This window comes from Mixophyes fleayi, chromosome 2 (assembly GCF_038048845.1).
Source record: "Mixophyes fleayi isolate aMixFle1 chromosome 2, aMixFle1.hap1, whole genome shotgun sequence".
In the NCBI taxonomy this organism is placed as follows: Eukaryota; Metazoa; Chordata; class Amphibia; order Anura; family Limnodynastidae; genus Mixophyes; species Mixophyes fleayi.
In genome coordinates, this window is record NC_134403.1 from 5454221 (window position 1) to 5479260 (window position 25040).

The window sequence follows — 25040 nt, forward strand, 5'->3', positions numbered from 1 at the left end:
GATCCCATAGTTGCAATACCCCAAGGTTTCCACATTCAAAGTACTTATTGGCACCTTTGCATTCTAATGATTGAGGGATAGGTATTAAAACAGCATCTGCTGAAAATAAAGCAGAAATAACACAATCCAAGTGTGCAATAATAATATCAGTGCTTGTGATGCATGAAGGGGTGATAGAGTGGGGCTTTGAGGCAGTGAATGAGGAGTTGTAATGTGGGGGAAGAAAGGATTTGTACACAAGGTTGAGGAGTTTGCAATGAATTCTGTAGGGTATGGGGAGCCAGAGAGGTGGGAGGAGGAAAGGAAAATTAATTTTGCCATAGTGTTGTGGATGGATTGAAGCTGGGAAAGACGAGTGAGAAGGATGACAGATAGGAGGAGGTTACAGCAGTCCAGAGAGTGAGTGAGAGTTTTGGTTGCCCCTAGGGTAAGAAACGGTCTTATTCTGGTAATGTTGTGATGTTCGAAGAAGCCTGGGAGAGATAATGCAACGGGGAGGGGGGGGGGAGGGCTGGAAAGAAACTGTGAAAGAAACAAAGATGATGAGCTCAGTTTTGGACATGTAGAGGCTTAGGCAGTGTTTGGACAACCATAAGTAGATGGCAGAGAAAGGGAGAGGTCAGGAGAGGAGAAGTAAATTTGCGCATCAGCGAATAGGTGGCAGCAGAGTCCAAAGGAGCTAATTAACCCACCAAGGGGGAAACGTATAATGAGAAGAGTGGAGGACAAAGCCTTGTGGACCCCAGTGGAAGTGGGTGAAGGGGGGGGGGGGGGCTGGAGATATAGACAGAGAAGGAGAAGTTGGTGAAGTAGGAAGTGAAACAGGAGAAGACATTTTGTAGGAGGAGAGGGGTGGACAATGGTATCAATGGTGGCAGAGAGGTTTAGGAGGATGAGCATGGAGACCCTTTACCATCAGACTTAGCAGAGAGAGGGTCATTGGTCCCTTTAGTGAATTAAATCTAACAATCTGTGTAATTTAAGCATTTTTTCCATTATATTTCTATCAATACTTACACATTTATACAGAAACATAACATCTTTTCCCCAGTTACCAAGCACCAGAAGTTGGTTTTTATAAAATGTTCAACACTGTGTCCCATAGATACCAGAACTGCTCCAAATCAATACAGAGAACTCTGACATATTATGTAATTACATTTTATTCTACAGCTTGAAGCAGCGGCGGATGTACGATTGGAGGGAGAAGTCTGGTTCATTAGTTACCTCTTTGAATTTCCAGGGAACTTTGACAACTCAAATACATTAAAAATAAGAATAAAGACTTCAATCTGTCATTTTAGGACACAATCCATTGTAAAACTATTCAAAGCATGTAAGGTCCTTTGTTTAATAACAGTCTGTACTCACCGATAAGTCAGGATAATATACACAGTTAGAAACTATGCATTTTCTGCAATGACTTCTGTGATAAAACAGCAGCATCTGATCACTGAGACCTCATCTTACTCTGTAAGAGATCCTGCGCTAAATCCTTCAATCACTTTTATATCCAGGCAGAGAATCGCTTCTTCATGCTGCAAACTACTAATCAGAGCGTGTGACTGAGCTATTGTATAAAACGCAGGTTTTTCTCGGATCTTCCCCTAATGCTGAGTGATCCAGACGCAGCCAGCTGGACTGAAAGGAGTAACACTGACCGTGCACTGTATGAGGCATTGTAAAGCATATAACACATATTACCCTCCTCTAATAATAGCTCATTATTTCTTCAGAACATGTCCCAGTTTTCAGGAGTTCTCCAGACCTGTGTCTGAACTTTGTATATTCCCCACTCTCTGATAAACTCTCAAGTTTCAAAGTATCTCTTAATGTCTACCCATCACCCGCTCACAATGAGCGCAGCCATTCTGTTGGCTGAACCAGTACTCATGTGATTGCAGCCTATCAAATCACTAGACACTAATGACAACACTGTGGCATGCCTCAGCTGTGCAGCAATCAACCTATACCCCCTCCCGCCCTGTACATAACGGCCAACATGTTTCAGGCCATGCCTTGATCTGCCCAAACCATGGCTTGCTCACCGAAACCGTATCCATGTCCATGCAGCCATGTCTTTTCTGGAAACTGGTATTCTGGATGTTGGCAAGTATGGCAGCAGAACAATGACTCCCATGATGAAGGTCTCAGGGTTGAGCGTTGGCGGCTCATTGAACGAGCCACCACGTTGGACCTCTGTTGTTCCAGGACTTGGTGGGAGGTTGGTTTCTGGAGTGGATGACAGGGAATGACTTGCTGTCTGCAGGTCTTTTTTAGTTTTCTTAGTTTTTTAGAAAGGGGCACTAAACATGGTCCATGAAGGATCTGCATTAAGCAGGCAATTTTCACACAATGTATTAGGATTTATGTAATTGTGAGATTGTGTTGTTGGTCTGAAGTTACCCAGCTGGAGAGTAAACACATCTGGAAGGCTGATAGCACAATGATGAAGGACGAACGCTTGCAGGATCAGTGCCTGGGTACTTACTTTCCTCCTTGTTTGTTGAACGCACATGCCAAGGCCACCACCTGCGACGTCGCCCGACTTATAACCGGGACACAGAGCATAGATTTGACCTCGAAGCCCAACATGTTATTCAGCTCCTTGTGCTCCTCCTAGAGAGAAGGTGACACAACAGTTACATCTCAGACACAATGATGTCACACCTGTCTTCCTGCACTGTGTACAAGTCTTCATTCTACATTATATGCGGATAGTTCCAGAATCTAACACAATGTACATAAGACCTGAATACGTTACTCCAGGACCCCTCATTATCATGGTCACACCCAGCCAGTAAACACCGATCATAGAACTTACAAGTCAGTGTACAATTCCCAGTCTTATTCTCACACATATGAACAGACGTCTCTTAAAATAATATAAAGCTGCAGAGAGGTTTTGTGGAGTACTTGTGACTTATTCCCGAAAAAAGTGAGCATGTGAGACCCTTTATAGATGTATCTTCATCTCTTACATTGTAGCTGGCAAACAAACAAGTGATAAAACCTTTATATGTGGACCAGAGCACCCTCTACATCTAATATATCACTGTACTCCTATATGTTGGTTAAATATCATTTATCTGATTTATGTAGTTACTTCTGACATCAATAAAAGTTACGTAAAAAAAACGTATGAATGTATCCTCTGTCTTCACACCTGATAGCACACGTCATATCATCTAAACACCGTACATAAGACACATACTGTAGAGTGATTGCAGATAATGGATATGTTGTCTGAGTGGAGAAGTTCATACATTTGTTGTTGTCCTGCTCTCTGTAACTCTCCCACATATTGCAGAGATTTAATTGTCCTCTACACAGCTCATTACCTCTGTAGAACATCACAGAGTACAGATGAGGGAGGCAGGAACGTAATAAAAACCTGGCAATGTGCTGGACTGATGCAAAGCAAATCTAAAAACTAACACATCTCCTGACATAACCAATTACACCCAGGTCATAATGTTCTGCTCCTGTTATTCCTTTTACCATGTTATTAAAATAAGCCTTTTGTGAATATTTTTGACCTTCTTTGAAGATTGACTAATGATACAAGTGATTTTAGTGTTTTATGGTTTATTTAGTGCACAATGCACCAATACAAACATCGGTGCTGATTTGTGTAAATGATCTCATCAGAGGTGGCATCAGGCAGCAGTCTGCAGACGTGGTGGAAGAAATAGATGGTGAACACTAATTCTAGATCCTGACCTGAAACATTTACTTATAGCTCCTGTTACTCCGAGCCAGATAACAGTATATAACATAATAACTATGATCCAGACCCCACTGAGGATCACAAGTCTTCTACCCGAGGGTATTACCACACAGAAGTATGGTTCCCTGGTGCAGTCATGCCACGCTGGCAGCAGCCCAAGCTGGTGTCTTCTCACGGATAGGCCATATTCTCCTGACATGAGCTGGAGACTCAGATATCCTCAGTGAGGTCAGACCGCTTCAAGCTCGGGCTATCTCTGGGGCAGTAAGACCAGATAGTCCTTTATATCAGTGAAGGGTAATACAGATGAGCAAACGTCAGGGATAAGAGACTCACCCGGGATTATCTTCAGCTAACGAGTGAGATGTAACATACATGGGGCGTATTTATTATTGTTTTTTTGCATTAAAACATCTGTTTTCAGGGGACCGACAAACATTTAAGTAATGTGCACATTTATTAACAGTGCATCACATAAGATATCATAGATATCTGCTGCTTTGCATTTTTTTTTTAAATACAGAGCAATCCCCATAGATGTCTATAGGGACTGCTCTGTACCGCTATTTAAGAAGTAATGAAAAGCCTTTTACACATACAGTAATGTACGCAGCTCAGGTACATACAGCTCAGGCTGCTGTTCATTACTGTATGTGTAATTCTTCAGGTCTGCTCTATGGGGAGAACATTGCAGTAGAGAGATCTGTGGATTCTTCATCTTACTGCTCTCCCCTCTGGTCAGTAGGTGGTCACTGTGATAGTGACCATAGAGGACATAGAGGGGGTCTTCAGATCCCTCATCTAACTGCTCTCCCCTCTGGTCAGTAGGTGGTCACTGTGATAGTGACCATACAGGACATAGAGAGGGGTCCTCAGATCCCTCATCTTACTGCTCTCCCCTCTGGTCAGTAGGTGGTCACTGTGATAGTGACCATACAGGACATAGGAGAGGGGTCTTCAGATCCCTCATCTTACTGCTCTCCCCTCTGGTCAGTAGGTGGTCACTGTGATAGTGACCATACAGGACATAGGAGAGGGGTCTTCAGATCCCTCATCTTACTGCTCTCCCCTCCCGTCAGTAGGTGGTCACTGTGATAGTGACCATACAGGACATAGGAGAGGGGTCTTCAGATCCCTCATCCTACTGCTCTCCCCTCTGGTCAGTAGGTGGTCACTGCGGTAGTGACCATACAGGACATAGAGAGGGGTCTTCAGATCCCTCATCCTACTGCTCTCCCCTCTGGTCAGTAGGTGGTCACTGCGATAGTGACCATAGAGGACATAGAGGGGGTCTTCAGATCCCTCATCTTACTGCTCTCCCCTCTGGTCAGTAGGTGGTCACTGTGATAGTGACCATACAGGACATAGGAGAGGGGTCTTCAGATCCCTCATCTTACTGCTCTCCCCTCTGGTCAGCAGGTGGTCACTGTGATAGTGACCATACAGGACATAGAGAGGGATCTTCAGATCCCTCATCTTACTGCTCTCCCCTCTGGTCAGTAGGTGGTCACTGCGATAGTGACCATACAGAACATAGGGGCATATTTAACAAACAGTGATGGTGTACTATCGTGCACTTACCGTGAAATTCAGGTCCCTCTGTGTGTCCCGCATATTTAAGAAGAGTGCATCACAGCAGATATTGTGGATATCTGATGCTTTGCATTCCTTTTTGTTTTTGGGAGCAGTCACCATTCTACCGCAATCTAACAAGTTCCGAAAAAAATTTTTTTTCGGTAACTTGTCATGATAATGTGCCAGCTGAAGTTGGTGTACGTTATCATAATTGTCAGATTTCAGTGCTGTCAGCTCTGCTCCGAAGAGCAGAGCTGGACAGCGCATGTGTGGAGGGATCACATGATCCCTCCCTGTCACTCACCGCTCGCTCTCTGCAACTATAGTTGCAGACAGAGCGGAGATATCTGTGTGCATGTGCAGTTCTTCGAACTGCACATGCGCAAATCCAGTGTGAAGAAAAATGAAAAGGACCAGGAAGAGATCCGTAGACATCGCATTCCGAAGAGGGGGGTAAGTGTGATTTTTTTTTATCACAGAAACAGCAGTTTATCGAAACTGTTGTTTCTGTGATGCGTTTTTCATAAATTTGAGAAATAGTTCAATCCTTATCCATGCTATAAGGATTGAAAATTATTTTTCACTTTAAGATAAGATTGATAAATTTGCCCCATAGAGAGGGGTCTTCGCAGGAACAGCCCTTTATCCTGACTACTGTTCCTGTTGAAGTTTTTTAATAAATACACACGATCTTTAGGGATTTAAGTATAAGGATTGAAAGGGATCCAGTTGAAAATGCGGTCTTTAATTATTATGCCCTATAGTGACGTAACTACTCGGTATATATCCTCCTACATATACACTGTACATTGACTCTCTATAGACACCACTCACTGAGTACAGCTGAGCTTGTCTTGCCTTGAGCTTTATCTTACCCCCCAATAGAGATTCTGGAGAACTGACAGCTATGTTTTGGTGAAATAGAACAGTTTATGGAGCTCCAACAACCCAGGAGTAATAACAGCTCCGGTGCACACGCATGTTGCAATGACATACACGCCTGACAAAGGGTCATCTCTGGAACAGTGATTAAACCAGGTGAGTGACAGAGCTGTATGTACTGTGTGATCTGACACTGAGTCCGTCCTCAGAACTACCACTAATTATAGCGTCAGAATCTCTGGACTAATGTTCTCCTTACAGTGTTTCCGCAAACGCGATGTACAGAAATAGTCTTATATCAGCCCATGTAATGACTCATATGTGATAAGCATAGGAACGATCTTACTGTATAAATGGACTTTGCACGTCTATAAAATAGGGACTGTCCTTCCTGCTGGAAAATGTAATGATCACAACCTACACAAAAGATGATACAATGTACAGAAAGCAGACAGAGGATATATGAGACATGATTTGATGGGGGCGTATTCCTGGAATATTAGTGTTCGGCTGTGTAAAACAATAATGGGGTTTAGCGGCAGCGGAACAGCGGCTGCAGATCCCCAGAGATCGCAGGACACTCTCAGACGTTGCACAATTACTGCACCCAGCACAATGAGCATCTGAGGGGACTAGACGAGACTAATGAAGGCTGATTCACAAATGGATACTAAGTGCCGTCTCTGAAACAGTCATTCATTAAAGGAAGTATGAAATTGTGGGCACTAGATTATAAATCCACTTGTCTGCTCTCACAGCTGGAAACCAAATGATGCATAAGTGCATAATGTAACCATCTGTAAATACTGTTAGATTCTCATTATCCATCTCCACACAATTTGTTTACATCACCCATATGATAATAACGTGATTTTCAAGACATTGTCATTAACATTTCTGCCTTTTTTGATGAATAAACACATATTAATGTTGTTTATTAACCTATCTATGAAGTCTATCAGTCCTCTTCCTAACTCCCGTGTCCCGGCTCTCTCCCCAGTTAGTACCCCCCTATTTGTGTCTCCCCCTTCCCTTTAGGATGTAAGCTCTCAGGAGCAGGGCCCTCTTTCCTTGTGTGCTCCTTCTACTATTCCATCACCCTCTGTACCTCTTGGCCGGCTTCCCTAGTCCTGATTTCTTAAGCTTCAGCCTACTTCTCGCTGATTTCTATCATCACTTTCACTCATTGTCCCAGAAATAATTTGATTTGCACCATGTTACCTGTGTCTGTGTTTATATTTTTGTTCTTCATTTTTGTTTTTTTCTGTATCATGTTGTGTCATTGGTCACTGTTTTCTCTATATGTCATGTACTGTGCCTTACAAATTAAAGATAATAACAATAATAACAATAATAATAATAACAATAATAATAATAACAACAATAATAATAATAACAATAATAATAATAATAATAATCTGAAGATTACAGCCAATGTATCACATCAGTCTGAAATGACAATAGTCTGAGCTCTCATGCTGTTACATCTCTCAGCAAAGTCGTTAACTCTTCCAGCTATGGAGAATGTGGTCATTTTATTTCTTAAGAACAATGTCTGCAAATCATTTTATTATCAAAATGAGGATATGAATAAAAAAAAGAGTGGACATATTCTTTAAATCTTTTAAGTGAAATTATTATTAGCTTTCCAATTAATGTACAGGTAATACACTTACACATACACGCTGTGTTGTTAGATTTTAAACTCAGGGTTAATGCTACGTAAAGCACTGGTGTGAACTCTGTAATTGGTGATGGCATTTTTTACACATAAAAAGTGGATAAAAGCTGCTGTAATGTGAGCCCCCCATTAAAATGCAGACTGCAGTCTAACACCCATCCTAGTGCTGTACCTGCATTAATGAAATCTAACACAAAGATTTATCTGGTGAACAGGGTGTGATCGCTCCATCAGACACACTAGGTCTGTATCCGGGTGTATGTCTATGTGCGTGGTGTATCTTGTGTGGCTTCGCCCGGAGCTGTCCCTGCGACTCTATGATAAGAAAGCGTATTTCTGCCAAGGGGAAGGGGGGGGGGGGCAAAATGATGAGATTCACTGTGAAATGCGTAATGGAGGCTTCCATCCTGTCCGCTTCACTAGGAAGTGGGTGGAATACGAGAGAACGTCCTACCTGGAATTCAGGAGTCTGGGCAAGTGTGACATAAACCAAACACGCACCTGCACCCAACGCACGGAATTCATACCCACACGTATCTGACACTTACTACCCCTTATGACTTCAGAGGCAGAACAGGGAGAGAAGCGACGATCTGACGCAGCCCATGTTCAGTAAGGGCGTGGTCACACAGATGCAGCTAATTCAAATCCCGAGCTTAGCATAAGTACGGATGTTTTCAGACATATTTTTTGCCCCGGCTACAGGGCAGTTCTAACTGTGTTACAGACTATGATTTCAGGGGTGGAACGGGGAGGGGAATGGGTGTATGCACGTAGTCAATGTACAGTAAGGGTGTGCCGAGCTCCAGTGCACAAAGCAGTTCAGGTTTTGGGCATCTCTCAGGTACGTGTATTTCTATTGTATCATCTGCTCCAGCTACAGGTCAGGTGTAAGTGCTGATGACTAGTGATGACAGCTGTGTATGCAGCTAGAACATGTGTTTGTAATCAGAAGCAACTGTAACAATTTATTTTATGTACAGTAGACATTAGTAATATACTAATAACTGTATTTCATGGGGGAAAAACAAAAAAACAAAACAAAAACATTTGTTATTGTTTAGATAATAAATGAATACTTTTTTTTCTGTGCATTCTGATGGGACTTTATATTCCACATATCATCATCATCATGAACATTTATTTATATAGCGCCAGCAGATTCCATAGAGCGTTACAATTGGGAACAAACAGTAATAAAACAATACTGGGTAATACATACAGACAGAGAGGTAAGAGGGCCCTGCTCACAAGCTTACAATCTATGGGACAATGGTTTGATACACAAGGGTAAGTGCTGCATCATATTGCATGTTTGTCCAGCTAGAATGCAAAGGTTGCAAAGTATTTAGTGGGCTGTGTGATCAGTCACACAGCTATTTTGGTCAGAGGGTTGTTGTCTTGTGTTAGATGAGTAGAGGGTGGTAATAGGGTAAACTAGGGAGATTAAGAGGGTGGGAGAGGAATATTATAAGCTTGTCTGAAGAGGTTAGTTTTCAGGGAACGCTTGAAGGTTTGAAGACTAGGGCAGCATGGTGGCTTAGTGGTTAGCACTTCTGCCTCACAGCGCTGGGGTATATGAGTTCAATTCCCGACTATGGCCTTATCTGTGTGGAGTTTGTATGCTCTCCTCGTATTTGCATGAGTTTCCTCCGGGTAATCCGGTTTCCTCCCACACTCCAAAAACATACTACTAGGTTAATTGGCAGCTATTAAAAAATTGCCCTTAGTCTCTCTCGGTCTGTGTGTGTGTGTATGTGTGTGTGTTGGGGATTTAGATTGTAAACTCCAGTGGGACTGATGTGAATGAGTTCTCTGTACAGCGCTGTGGAATCAGTGGCGCTATATAAATAAATAGATGATGATGACTAGAGGAAGGCCTTATTGTGCGAGGGAGGGAATTCCATAAAGTGGGTGCAGCCTGAAAAAAGTCCTGTAGCTGAGAATGGGAGTATGTGATGAGAGTGGAAGGATGTACATATCCTGCAGCATATTGTCAGAGCGGACCTACACCTGTATTCAACAAGAGACATTTCTTCTCATCTGCTTGTAGTTCCATACAGATGTGTTCTAAAAAAAGGCACAATATGTTCGATTTGCGTGTCTTAGTTAATCAGGCCCTGTGTGTGTAATTTGTATTTTGTAGGATGATAACGGTCTGTTCATTCTACTCTGTGGCTGGATATAATGGGGAGTAGGAATAGCAAAGCATTAATGTTGTAATAATTACATCAGCTGCAGCAGATTATATATTACCAGTACTAGTTATTCATAGAGATGGTCACTGACCCCCGTGTTTTGGTTTTGGATTCGGTTTTGGATCTGGATTACCGTCGTGTTTTGGTTTTGGTTTTGGTTTTGCAAAACCGCCATTGCGTGTTTTGGTTTTGTTTGGTTTTGTTTTGCTATTTTTTTTGGAAAATCCATGTTTTTGGGCCTAAATTAACCCAATTTAGTGCTCCAACTGTTTTAGAGACAAGTAATCTAATTGTTGAGGTAATAAATCATCCAAAAAAACAGTTTAATTCTTCGTTGGTAGGCCTATTCTACACACAAAATAGATTGTCTTCCTCTCCATCTATGCATATTGGCAATGCAGCCATCGTCTTTGAATGTATATTACACCCTACACTTATAGTTAAATATGTAAAGAAATGGAAAAAGCCAGTTTGGTTTCTGTCTCTCAAGGCCCCCCTCCACTTGTATAAAATACCAAAAAATTCAGCCATTATAGACTGTACAATATTAATTGACATGGAGAAAGCCAGTTTGGGGTCACTCTGTCTCTCTAGGCCCCCCTCCACTTGTATAAAATACTAAAAAATTCAGCCATTATAGACTGTACAATATTAATTGACATGGAGAAAGACAGTTTGGGGTCACTCTGTCTCTCTAGGCCCCCCTCCACTTGTATAAAATACCAAAAAATTCAGCCATTATAGACTGTACAATATTAATTGACATGGAGAAAGCCAGTTTGGTTTCTGTCTCTCTAGGCCCCCCTCCACTTGTATAAAATACTAAAAAATTCAGCCATTATAGACTGTACAATATTAATTGACATGGAGAAAGACAGTTTGGGATCACTCTGTCTCTCTAGGCCCCCTCCACTTGTATAAAATACCAAAAAATTCAGCTATTATAGACTGTACAATATTAATTGACATGGAAAAAGCCAGTTTGGTTTCTGTCTCTCTAGGCCCCCCTCCACTTGTATAAAATACCCAAAAATTCAGCCATTATAGACTGTACAATATTATGAAAAATGGACAAAGCCAGTTTAGGGTCACTCTGTCTATGACACCCTACCCTTAAGGATAAATTGCCCTAACAGCAGCCTTTCAAGATGGTATGTGATATGGAAATGCCACAAGTCCCTTTCCTCTTTGGGGGTAGATTGCACCCTACACTTACATAGAAAGTTTTAAAAAGATGTTATCGGCATCATCTTCAGCTTAATCCTCACCCTCATCAGTGTGTACGTCATCATCACAGACTATCAATTCATCGCCGCTTGAATCCGCCATTAGAGAACAGTCAGTGCTTGGATGTCTTGGATGGTGAAGGCCTTCCTCGTGGAAGATGTAGTTCATTTTTATAAACATCATTTTCTCCACATTTTTGGGAAGTAACCTTCTACGGTGATCACTGACTAAGTTCCCTGCTGTGCTGAACACTCGTTCAGAGTACACACTGGAGGGTGGACAGCTTAGGTATTGCAAAGCAAGTTTGTGCATGGGTTTCCAAATGGCCTGCTTTTCTTCCCAGTAAGGAAAGGGACTGTCTGACATTTCCATATCAACTACCTCTTGAAAGTAATCCTCCACCATCCTTTGCATGTTTATACTCATATTGGATGGAGTTATGGGCAAAGTGACACATTTTTTTGAAAAATCCTTCAAACCAGCCCAGATGTTAAATTGTTCTGGTCTGCCCCCTGTGTCTTCCCTGCTTCTTTTTTGGAAATTTAATTTTTTACGAGCAACAGCTTGAGAAAGTGAAGGAGGACACGTCGTCAAGCCGAGGCCCAGTTCAGCGGCCAACTTGCTGAGCAATAGCTCCTTGCAAAAGTTCACATCTCGCTCATTTACAAGTAAAGACTCAATGTAGGTTTTAAACCTTGGATCAAGCACAGTGGCCAAAACGTACTGATCCGAGTTCAAGATCTTAATAACTCGAGGATCATTGTGAAGCGAATTAAGTACTTGATCGACAAGGCCAACATACTTTGCTGAATTGCTTGCTTTCAGCTCCTCCTTTATTTTCTCAAGCTGCTTTTCCAATAGTCTAATTAAAGGAATGACTTGGCTCAAACTAGCAGAGTCTGCACTGACCTCACATGTCACAACTTCAAATGGTTTCAGCACCTTGCACAGCACTGAAAGGATTCCCCACTGTGCAAGAGTGAAATACATCCCCCCTCCTTTCCCAATGTCATGACTTGTGCAATATGCTTGGATGGCTTTGCGCTGTTCCTCCATCCTCTAAAGCATGTACAGTGTGGAATTCCACCGAGTTACCACCTCTTGCTTAAGTTGGTGGCAGGGCAAGGTAAACTGCTCTTGGAGCTGCTGTAATCTCCTACATGCTGTGGCTGAATGCCTGAAATGGCCTGAAATTTTACGGGCCACCGAAAGCATCTCCTGCACCTCACGGTTATTTCGTAGGAAGCTCTGCACCACCAAGTTGATGGTGTGAGCAAAACAGGGAATATGTTGGAAATCACCCAGCTGTAATGCTCGCACTATATTGTTGGCGTTATCTGAAATGACATACCCTGGGGAGAGTCCGAGTGGTATAAGCCATGCATCAATCACATCTCTCAGTTTGCGTAACAAATTGTCAGCCGTATGCCTGTTAGTGAAGCCGGTGATACAAAGAGTGGCCTGCCTGTGACAAATGTTACGTAGTGGTGTACATGCTGCTGCTGTTCCTGCTGGTGAAGGTGAATGACCAACCCAGTGGGCTGTCACAGTCATATAGTCTTTGGTTTGGCCACTTCCACTTGTCCACATATCTGTGGTTAAGTGAACAGTGGGCAGAATGGCATTTTTCAGCGCAATCTCTACATTTTTACACACTTTTTGGTATAGTTGTGGAATAGCTTTACGGGAGAAATGGTGTCGCGATGGAATTCTGTAACGCGGACACAAAACCTCAATTAACTGTGAAAAACCAGCTGCGTTTATTGTGGAGATTGGACGCAGATCTAACACTAACATTGCAGCCATGGCGTCTGTGATTCGCTTGGCGACTGGGTGACTGCTGTCATATTTGCTTCCCCTCGCAAATGATTGTTTCAAAGTTAATTGCTGAAATGTAGGACTGCTCATTTTATTAACCTGCCTCTGGGATGACGATTCACCCCCAGCAGCAGCAACAGCAGCAGCAGGACTAACGCTTTCTTCAGAGGAATTAATAATAGTGCCGGAGTCATCCAGCCTTAAGTGGGATGCCGGGCTAACTCCGAGCGCTACTGAGGATATTGATGAGGATGGTGTGGTGGGTGTATTTTGTAGCCGTCAGTATGTCGGTGAGCGGAGGGTCTTAGCTGATGAGGGAGTGCTTGTATTCTTTTGGGAAGAACTTTCAGCTTTTCCCAACACTTTGCCATGAACTCTCGTTAAATGGCGTAACATAGACGAGGTTCCAAGATGGTTAAGGTCCCTCCCTCGACTGACTGTGGCTTCACATACACTACAAATGGCTATACAATCGTTGTCTGGATTTGGGTAGAAATAATTCCACACATAAGAAGTGGATTTTTTTGTTTTATGCCCAGGCATGACAATGTCCTTTTTCTTGTCACGTGCCAGAACTGCTGCCACTGGTGCAGAACTTACACAAACAACCTCATCCTCATCAACATCCTCATTAGCGCCCTCGTCGCCTACACAAATCTCCCCCTCATCCTCTTCTAATTCCAAAGTGGCATCCTCAATTTGGGTATCACCGGCTACACTCGGGCTATTAAGGCACACATCAGCAGAATGCTCACGATTAGACATCCCACTGTTGGATGGACTCTCCACAGGGATTGTTGTCATTTGTGAATCAGAGCAAATATTCTCCTGTAATGCCTCACTGTTATCTTGCAGCTCGGCTTTGACGCGTAACAGTAGTTGTGCACCAATTGTAGGCTGGGTAACTTTTTGGGATCTGCCACTAATAGCCAAAGGTGAAGGCCTCATTCTCTCTTTGCCACTGCGTGTGTAGAATGGCATGCTTGCAATTTTTTTTTTATCGTCACTTAACTTTTGCTCAGTTACACTTCTTTTTCGCTTCAATACAGTAAATTTTTTTTTGGTTTTTGTTTTTTGCACTAATTTGAAAACACTCTGTTGTTTGACATCGCCTTGGCCAGATGACGTACTGGAAACACTAACATCAGGACTGGTGACAGAACCTGGTTGCTCATTCAGATCATATGTGGACTGCTTTGAATCCATTCTGAGCGCAAACCACTGGGGAGTGCTAAAAATTATTTAGTAGATACTGCTGACAGATATGACTTTTGACAGCCAGAAATATTAATGCACAATTAGGGAGGACACCCCAAAAGCACTGAGGAGTGCTAAAAATTATTTAGTAGATACTGCTGACAGATATGACTTTTGACAGCCAGAAATATTAATGCACAATTAGGGAGGACACCCCAAAAGCACTGAGGTGTGCTACAAATTATTTAGTAGATACTGCTGACAGAAATGACTTTTGACAGCCAGAAATATTAATGCACAATTAGGGAGGACACCCCAAAAGCACTGAGGAGTGCTAAAAATTATTTAGTAGATACTGCTGACAGATATGACTTTTGACAGCCAGAAATATTAATGCACAATTAGGGAGGACACCCCAAAAGCACTGAGGAGTGCTAAAAATTATTTAGTAGATACTGCTGACAGATATGACTTTTGACAGCCAGAAATATTAATGCACAATTAGGGAGGACACCCCAAAAGCACTGAGGAGTGCTAAAAATTATTTAGTAGATACTGCTGACAGATATGACTTTTGGCAGCCAGAAATATTTATGCACAATTATGGGGGACACCCCAAAAGCGCTGGGGAGTGCCAAATATGAAGAAAAAATAATAAACCTCTATCCTCCTCTCTGCACTAGCGATTTTGGTTAGAGCAATTGCAAGAACAATATTGTATTCTCTGTCCCTGCTCTAATTAGCCTATGACTACACCCTGCTCTCTCCCTCTGTCAAATGGCGATGGATTGCTGTGGAGGCGTGTATTTATAAAGTTGAAGTATCGCGAGAACCGAGCCCCGAGATCCGACGACGTCACAATGACGTTCGGCCTCGATTTGGATTCGGAATGGGCGGGAGAGTACCGAGCTGCTCAGCTCGGTACTCGGATACCCAATGTTCGGGTGGGTTCGGTTCTCGGAGAACCGGACCCGCCCATCTCTAGTTATTCATTATATTCACCACCAGCTAGTGTAGCTAACACACCTTTTGATCACAGTGAGAATTGGATAAGTAATTGTCTCTCACAAACATATAAAGTTATCTGTGGTCTATCAGACTCCTCATTCATCTCCGTCTCATTATCAGACTGTGATCGCGCAGTGAGTACCACATACCGCAATGTAATACTGCACCAGCTCAGAACAGTGTACTAGGTACAGCTGCAGCCCTGATTTATAGCAGCTGAAATTCATTCAATTTTTTTTAAAACATATTTGTATCTCCAACATTAAATCCAAAGTGTCTAAGATGGCAATTAGCAAACCGCTTAAATTGGGAAACAGAATGTAACAGAGACAAGTGAACCTCGTGTTTAACCTCAAATGTTTGCAGAGTGCACAATAAGAAGGACTTTCAGTGATTCTCATAAACAGAGCAGAAGTTGTGGAAGGAATTATTATATGCGAACTTCGCCCAAGGCAGACAATCTGCCTTGGGCGGATAAATAAAACACCTCAAGGACTGTTCCTGACTTTGGTACGTGCAGATTCCTGTTCATCTGTGGGTGATTTGCAGAAAAGAAAGATAAATCAATCCTTAAATTTGAGTAAAATGCTCTCCAAAATCTAAAAATGTGCTGGGAACCTCTGTCGGAAACAATATTTATCAAAATACCATGTACTCTGAGGACTTGCTGAACGAAGAGTGAGGCCAGAACATTAGTAAAAGGGGCCCTCCTGCCACTGTCCCCATTTTATGGTTACTAATTCATGATTCCCATTATCTTTGAGAAAAGAATACCTCCGGCACCAATTTCTGAAGCGTCTACTTCAACAATGAGAAGCAGTTTAGTGTCAGGATGCTAAAGAGCTGTAACAGGGATTATTCTTAAAGATTCTGCAGGATTAGTCCCTTTCTTTGTCAGAGCAGTAATATGAGCCACAGATGGTAAAGAAAATATAATACAATGTCTGTAATAATTTGCAAAACGTACAAATCTTTCAATAGCCTTAAGGTTAGCAGGCAGGGCCCAATTAATAATAGCTTGTACCTTGAAAACTCGAAAAGAGAACTCTTTTTCTTCAAATTCACATTTCTCTAATTTGGCAAATAATTGATTCTCTCCAACCTCTCCAATACAATCGTAATATGATTTCCCCAGAAACTTCCTGAAAGTCTCACTAATACAATCTTGTAATAGTGCTGGAGCATTACATAACCCAAATAATTCCAATAGACGTACTCATTTGTAATTCTCAATATGACTATTAAAGGCCATTTTCCATTCATTACACTCCGTTATTCGTATAAGTTTTATATGCACCACTCATATCAATCTTAGAAAAATAATATTGTCTTAATTAAATGAAACAGTTTGAACAATAAAGGCAGAGGGTATTTGTTTTTTATTCATTACTCTGTTCAGACCTCTGTAGTTAAAAAATCTTTCTTTGACAAGAAAAGGGACCCAGCGCCCACAGTTGATGTGAAAGGTCTAATAAAACCGTTCTTGAAATTTTCCTTAATATTGTCCTTTAAATGCTCAGGGATTTAAGACCACAACCGGAATATTCAAAGCTTGCGCTAAGGTCTAAAAGATATCAATGAAAAATATTGTCAGACATTGTGAAAACACTATTTTATATGGCGACCCAAGTATATTGTTATATTGAGGTATAACTGGTGGGATAGATCAGCTGCCCCCATCTAGGACCTCTCCACAGAATAGGAACAAGCTCCTATCTGAATGGGCTCCTGATGATCAGTATACACAGAAGTAGGACTAGTGGGAGGAACAGATATAACAAATTCCTGCTCCTGTTTTCTTTCTTTAATTTGACGGTCAATTGTGATGCCTAGCTGCTCTCTGGGGTCTCTGGGGCCTCTGGGGTCTCTGGGGCCTCTGGGGTCTCTGGGGTCTCTGGGGTCTCTGGGGCCTCTGGGGTCTCTGGGGTCTCTGGGGCCTCTGGGGCCTAGCTGCTCTCTGGGGCCTCTGGGGCCTCGCTGCTCTCTAGGGTCTCTGGGGTCTCTGGGGTCTCTGGGGCCTCTGGGGCCTCTGGGGTCTCTGGGGCCTCTGGGGCCTAGCTGCTCTCTAGGGTCTCTGGGGCCTCTGGGGTCTCTGGGGTCTCTGGGGTCTCTAGGGTCTCTGGGGTCTCTGGGGTCTCTAGGGTCTCTGGGGTCTCTGGGGCCTCTGGGGTCTCTGGGGTCTCTGGGGCCTCTGGGGCCTCTGGGGTCTCTGGGGTCTCTAGGGTCTCTGGGGTCTCTGGGGCCTCTGGGGTCTCTGGGGCCTCGCTGCTCTCTAGGGTCTCTGGGGCCTCTGGGGTCTCTGGGGTCTCTGGGGTCTCTGGGGCCTCTGGGGTCTCTGGGGTCTCTGGGGCCTCGCTGCTCTCTAGGGTCTCTGGGGTCTCTGGGGTCTCTGGGGCCTCGCTGCTCTCTAGGGTCTCTGGAACAGAATATTGGACCAAGATGTTCTTTAGGTGTTAAAACATTCAGAATTCAAAATTACTTTGCAATGTGGGATCATTTCAGTTGCAGTTTGTAGCCCAGAACAATGACACACTGACACTTGGGGTCCAGGATAATGACACACTGACACTTATGGTCCCAGGATAATGACACACTGACACTTATGGTCCCAGGATAATGACACACTGACACTTATGGTCCCAGGATAATGACACACTGACACTTGGGGTCCCAGGATAATGACACACTGACACTTGGGGTCCCAGGATAATGACACACTGACACTAGGGGTCCCAGGATAATGACACACTGACACTTATGGTCCCAGGATAATGACACACTGACACTTGGGGTCCAGGATAATGACACACTGACACTTGGGGTCCCAGGATAATGACACATTGACACTTATGGTCCCAGGATAATGACACACTGACACTTGGGGTCCAGGACAATGACACACTGACACTTGGGGTCCCAGGATAATGACACATTGACACTTATGGTCCCAGAATAATGACACACTGACACTTATGGTCCCAGGACAATGACACACTGACACTTATGGTCCCAGGATAATGACACACTGACACTTGGGGTCCCAGGATAATGACACACTGACACTTGGGGTCCCAGGACAATGACACACTGACACTTGGGGTCCCAGGATAATGACACACTGACACTTGGGATCCCAGGATAATGACACACTGACACTTGGGGTCCCAGGACAATGACACACTGACACTTGGGGTCCAGGATAATGACACACTGACACTTATGGTCCCAGGATAATGACACACTGACACTTGGGGTCCAGGATAATGACACACTGACACTTGGGGTCCAGGATAATGACACACTGACACTTGGGGTCCCAGGACAATGACACACTGACACTTATGGTCCCAGGATAATGACACACTGACACTTGGGGTCCCAGGATAATGACACACTGACACTTGGGGTCCAGGATAATGACACACTGACACTTGGGGTCCCAGGATAATGACACACTGACACTTATGGTCCCAGGATAATGACACACTGACACTTATGGTCCCAGGATAATGACACACTGACACTTGGGGTCCAGGATAATGACACACTGACACTTGGGGGTCCAGGATAATGACACACTGACACTTATGGTCCCAGGATAATGACACACTGACACTTATGGTCCCAGAATAATGACACACTGACACTTGGGGTCCAGGATAATGACACACTGACACTTGGGGGTCCAGGATAATGACACACTGACACTTGGGGGTCCAGGATAATGACACACTGACACTTGGGGGTCCAGGATAATGACACACTGACACTTGGGGGTCCAGGATAATGACACACTGACACTTGGGGGTCCCAGAATAATGACACACTGACACTTGGGGTCCCAGAAATAGAGTACAAAAAAAAGGTTGAGAAACGCTGGTCTAGACTACTGTTTCTCAAACCCAGTACTCAGGGCCCCATAACAGGGCAGATTTTCCAGGTGACAAGGGAAAAAATTGTACCACTTGAGGATCTGTTACAATGTGTCAGTCAGTAATGACTACACCTGAGCTAAAGCAAGGAGATATGGAAAACATGTACTGTTAAGGGTCCTGAGGACCAGGTTTAAGAAACACTGGTCTAGACCACAGAACAATAGAAAGCAGGATGTCAGTGATTGGGCAACACAATCTGCAGTTAAGTCAATCAGTGGACACCATAGCCCCAGTCACAGGTCTGGCTCTACTGGTCGGGTGTGGAGAGGATTGGATAAAATGTGATTTGTACACTGACGTCCTACACAGCTCTGCTTGATAGGATGAAATGACATATAAAATACAGAGTAACAGTAACAGTCATGGTTATGAGAAGTAGGTAGAATACCTTTTTGGCTTTGCATGTTTTATTGAGCAAGGAAAATGTGTTCTTGTAAATCACAGGTGTCCAAACTCAGTCCCCAAGGGCGACCAACAGGTCATGTTTTTAGGATTTCTTTAATCATGCACAGGTGAGTTAATCTATTTGGCTGGGTCAGTAATTAATTATCCCACCTGTTTCTACAGACAGAAATCCTGAAAACATGACCTGTTGGCAGCCCTTGAGGACTGGGTTTGGACACCTCTGTTTTAAATGTTGACACTACAATCTTTTCATCATATTGCAGGAGGTTGACATGATGGACAATCACATCCAAACTGAGGCCTGTCAGGGACAATCACCCCAAGAACTGGAGAGATTTCCATGACAAGTTATACACAGACCTATTACTTGAGGTCGTGGAACTGCAGGATCTGCAGATAAGGAGCAATGTTCGGTTGTGAGAATGTAACACTCCGTGTAATAGTGACAGTCCTGCAATATTATCATTTCATTAGAGCTGTATGTCTTCTGGCCTGAAGCAGTGTCAGCTGTTAGTTCTGTACATCGGATGCAAATAGGAACAGTTCTCTCTGTATTCAAACACTCTCCTGCTCCACAAGACCCGCGTAAGGTGATCAGTATCACTCACTGGACTGTGAGTGCCATTTCTCCTGTGTTCAGGAACCGTGGCCGTCCGCCATCCTGAGGGTCTGCGCATGTGCAGCCCTTATGAAACCTTCAGTACCTGTTGCTTTTAATTGATTGGATGATCAGGCAACCCTCCCTATTTAAACCACCTGTGATCATTACCTGGTTGCCTGATCTTGGAGTCTCATTCCCCATGAGCCTCTGAAGGTGTTCCTGTTTTTCCTCGTGTATTCAGCTCCAGCTGATTCCTGTTTACTATGTTTGTGGTTTCCAGACCACTTCAACTCTCCTGTGTTCATCGTGTCTGCACTCAGCTGATTCCTATCTGCTACTGCTGCCGGATTCCAGTCCGCCTCAACTCTCCTGTGTTCATCGTGTCTGCACTCAGCTGATTCCTATCTGCTACTACTGCCGGATTCCTGTCCGCCTCAACTCTCCTGTGTTCAGCGTGTCTGCTCTCCGCTGCCTCCGTTACTACTGCCGGATTCCAGACCGTTTCTACTCTCCTGTGTTCAGCGTGTCTGCTCTCCGCTGCCTCCATTACTACTGCCGGATTCCAGACCGTCTCTACTCTCCTGTGTTCAGCGTGTCTCCCCTCCGCTGCCTTCGCTACTACTGCCGGATTCCAGACCACCTCTACTCTCCCGTGTTCAGCGTGCCTTCCCTCCGCTGCCTCCACTACTACTTGCGGATACCAGAAAGCCTCAACTCTCCCGTGTTCATTATGTTTCCAGTTTTACTTACTACTGCTTCCTGAGTATTGCTCCGTTGATTACCGGTTACCTTCCGTGTGCTGCACCAACCTGATTACCGCTTCCATCCTCCAGTGGTCTCTCCTCCTGCCGACGTTCAGCCGTTCAGGTATCCCTGCACGTCTCCTTGACAGCCTGCTCTCCTGAACCGCGGTATGCATACTTTCCATTGACTTTGCTATTGTATTGCATATCCATCTGGACTGTGTTGTGTTCATCTCCGGAGTCTTCCATCTACTGAAGCTATTGTTACTATTGACTTTGTTTCCTATTACCTGGATCTCTATAGTGACTTTGTATACTTCAAAGCAGCGCTTGTCAGTTATTATTGTATTGTGGTTATCATCGTGGGATCAAGTTCCATGTGCCCCATGTATCCTCTGCATTCCATTCATCTCCTCGTGTCCCTCCTCACATATATATAGCAGTGGTACAACTTGCTGCACGCAGACCACTGACTCCTGTTTCCCATTGACACCAGTTTCAAGTATCCTCTCACATAAGCAGTGGTACAACTTGCTGTACGCAGACCACTGACTTCCCCGTTACCTACTTGCACCTGGAATCCATTCCTTCACTATAGACAGTGGTACAACTTGCTATTCGCAGACCACTGACTTTCACTACCTCCTCTCTACTCCTGGACATTCCTCCTCACTATAGCAGTGGTACAACTTGCTGTACGCAGACCACTGACTCTCCTCACGTTTACTTGTCCATCTGGTTCCTCGTGTACATACATCTAAGTCATTACCAGTTGCTGCTAGTCATAGACTTTCCTTGGGCATTCTCTCACCATCTGCTGATTCTCCTGTTCCGTTGTCACCCTGCTACCAGAGGACCATAGTACCAGCTATATTACTCTGGTAAGAACATCATCTGGTGATATCCTGGGCAAAGACTCCTAGTGCCCGTGACAGTAACATCAGGCCATGACAGACCCAGGAACGGAACCTACAGCTAAAGAGATGCTGGAGTATCTGGTTACCCGTATTGAACAACAGGATGTTCGCCAACAACAATTGTTGCAATGTTGCCAGGCGTTAGCCTCCCAAAGAACGTCTGCGCAAAATATCACAGCTACTGTTGATGCTCCTGTGCCTTCCTCCGTTTCCCCAGTGCCATTCCAGGTGTCTACTGCTTCCACGCTACACCTGCCTACTCCTTCAAAATATGATGGAGACCCCAAAACATGCAGGGGTTTTCTAAATCAATGCTCAGTTCATTTTGAGCTTCAACCTCACAATTTCTCTACTCATCGTTCCAGAGTGGCCTATCTCATTTCCTTGTTTTCCGGACAAGCTCTCGCATGGGCTTCCCCTCTGTGGGAAAGAAATGATCCATTATTACAAGATAGTGCCAAATTTATTTCCACGTTTCGAAGTGTATTTGATGAACCTGGTCGTGTTATTTCCGCTGCATCCAGCATCCTCCGTCTACGTCAGGGCTCTCGTACTGTAGCCCAGTACGTCATTCAATTTCGGATATTAGCCTCTGAACTTCAGTGGAACACTGAAACTTTAATTGCCGCCTTCTGGCAGGGGCTTTCTGATAAAATTAAAGATGCACTGACTACTCAAGAATTACCTACTTCTCTAGAAGATTTGATTTCTCTTTGCCATCGTGTAGACATGAGATTTCGTGAAAGAGAGTCTGAAAAAACAACTTCATTTAAAGCACCTCTTCGCTCAAGTCCTCAAGTTCGCCAAGTTTCATCTCCGGTGATACCTATGGAGATAGGTCACTCCAAATTAACTTCAGAGGAGAGGGACCGAAGAGTAAAAAATAGACTTTGTATCTATTGTGCTGATTCTACTCATATGCTCAACTCATGCCCTAAAAAATTTGGGAAATGCCAGGCCCTAACCAGTTCTGGAGAGGTGAAGTTAGGGTCCCTGGAGTCCTCTCCATGTTCTACAAAATTAAAAGTTTGTGCTTTTGATGTTACCATTTCCTTTGCTACCAAATCTTTCATGTCCCAAGCACTTATTGACTCTGGAGCTGCAGGAAATTTTATTTCTAAATCCCTCGTGAATCAATGGTCCCTACCAGTGATTACCTTGAAAATACCTATTACTGTGACTGCTATCGATGGATCCCGCATTATTAATGGTCTCATCACCCAGAGTACGTCTCCAGTAACCCTTCAAATTGGTGTATTACACCAGGAAGAAATTTCATTTTAAATTCTTCCTGTTACTACCAGTCCGATTGTATTAGGCCTTCCATGGCTTCAACGTCATTCTCCCCAGATTGACTGGCACACTCCTCAAGTTACGTCTTGGGGGCCTGAATGTCATCATCGTTGCCTCTCTCAAGTCGTTCCTCTCAAGATACAGCAATCCTCCATTTCACCTTGTTCACCGGGACTTCCTCCTCAGTATGCTTCTTTTGCCGATGTATTTGATAAAATTCAGTCTGAACGTCTTCCTCCTCATCGTTCGTGGGACTGTCCGATTGATCTTCAACCTGGCAAGACTCCTCCCAGGGGTCGTGTGTATCCACTTTCGTTACCTGAAACTCAAGCCACATCTGAGTACATCAAAGAGAATCTCCAGCGAGGATTTATTCGACCTTCTACCTCTCCCGCTGGAGCAGGGTTTTTCTTCGTAAAAAAGAAGGATGGGTCATTCCGTCCTTGCATAGATTTCTGTGGACTTAACGCCATAACTATCAAAAATCGGTATCCCATTCCATTAATTACTGAGTTATTTGATCGTATCAAGGGAGCCCGGATCTTTACCAAGTTGGATCTTCGTGGTGCCTATAATTTAATTTGAATCAGGTCCGGTGACGAATGGAAGACAGCTTTCAACACCAGAGACGGGCATTATGAATATTTAGTAATGCCCTTCGGGTTATGTAACGCCCCCGCTGTTTTCCAGGGTTTCATTAATGAGATCTTCCGGGACTTGTTATATGTTTGTGTCGTCGTCTATCTGGACGACATATTAATCTTTTCTCAGGACCTGCCTTCTCATCATCAAGTGGCAGAAGTCCTTTCCAGACTCCAGAAAAATTCATTATTCTGCAAGTTACAAAAATGTTCATTCGAGTTGCCCCAGATTCCATTTCTGGGATATATTGTCTCCGGAGTTGGTCTTCAGATGGATCCAGAAAAGGTGAATGCTGTATTACATTGGCCTCAGCCAACTACTCTTCGTGCAATTCAGCGTTTTTAGGTTTTGCCAATTACTATAGACGCTTCATTCAAGATTTTTCCTCGATTGCATCTCCTATTGTGGCCCTAACTAGTAAAGGGGCCAATACTAAACATTGGTCCTCTGAGACCCTTCAAGCCTTCCAGTTTCTCAAAGAGTCCTTCTCCTCCGCTCCTGTTCTTCGACAGCCTGATGTGACGCTTCCCTTCTTCCTAGAGGTAGATGCCTCTAATGTTGGCTTAGGAGCCATTCTCTCCCAAAGATCGGAGCAACAAAAATTCCATCCTTGTGCCTTTTACTCTCGGGGTCTTCTGCCAGCGGAGAAGAATTATACCATCGGGGACAAGGAGTTGCTGGCTATAAAAGTAGCATTAGAGGAATGGAGATATTTGTTGGAAGGAGCTCGTCATCCTGTGACAATTTTTACTGATCATAAAAATTTGTCATATTTACAGTCTGCTCAATGTTTGAATCCTCGTCAAGCAAGATGGTCTCTTTTCTTTTCTCGTTTTGAACTAATCATAACCTTCAAACCAGCTGCGAAAAATAAAAAAGCAGACGCCCTATCTCGAGCTTTTGTGACGTCCTCAGACGTTGAAGATGGTCCTAACCACTCTATATTAGACCCCAAATGTGTTTCTCTGGCTGCTTCTTCCACTAAGGTGCTACCATTTGGGAGAACCCTCGTGCCTCCTGCTCTTAGGAAGAAAATCCTTTCGTGGTTTCACTCTTCTCGTTTTTCTGGACATTCTGGTGAACGCAAGACTTTTGAAATTCTTTCTCGAAGTTACTGGTGGCCTTCTATGAGGAGAGATGTCAAAGATTTTGTGGCTGCTTGTGAATTGTGTTCCCAGTTTAAGACTC

The 25040-nt window shown here is 43.7% G+C and overlaps 1 protein-coding gene across 4 annotated transcripts in view; it reads right to left on the reverse strand.

Moving 5' to 3' along the window:
- PDE2A (phosphodiesterase 2A) overlaps nt 1-25040 on the reverse strand; it is a 661195-nt gene that overhangs the window by 97913 nt on the left and 538242 nt on the right. For all 4 annotated transcript variants that reach the window (XM_075198335.1, XM_075198336.1, XM_075198339.1 and 1 more), the window contains one exon: nt 2492-2619. In XM_075198335.1, coding sequence (XP_075054436.1) covers nt 2492-2619 — 128 coding nt within the window. The remainder of the gene's footprint in view (nt 1-2491; nt 2620-25040) is intronic.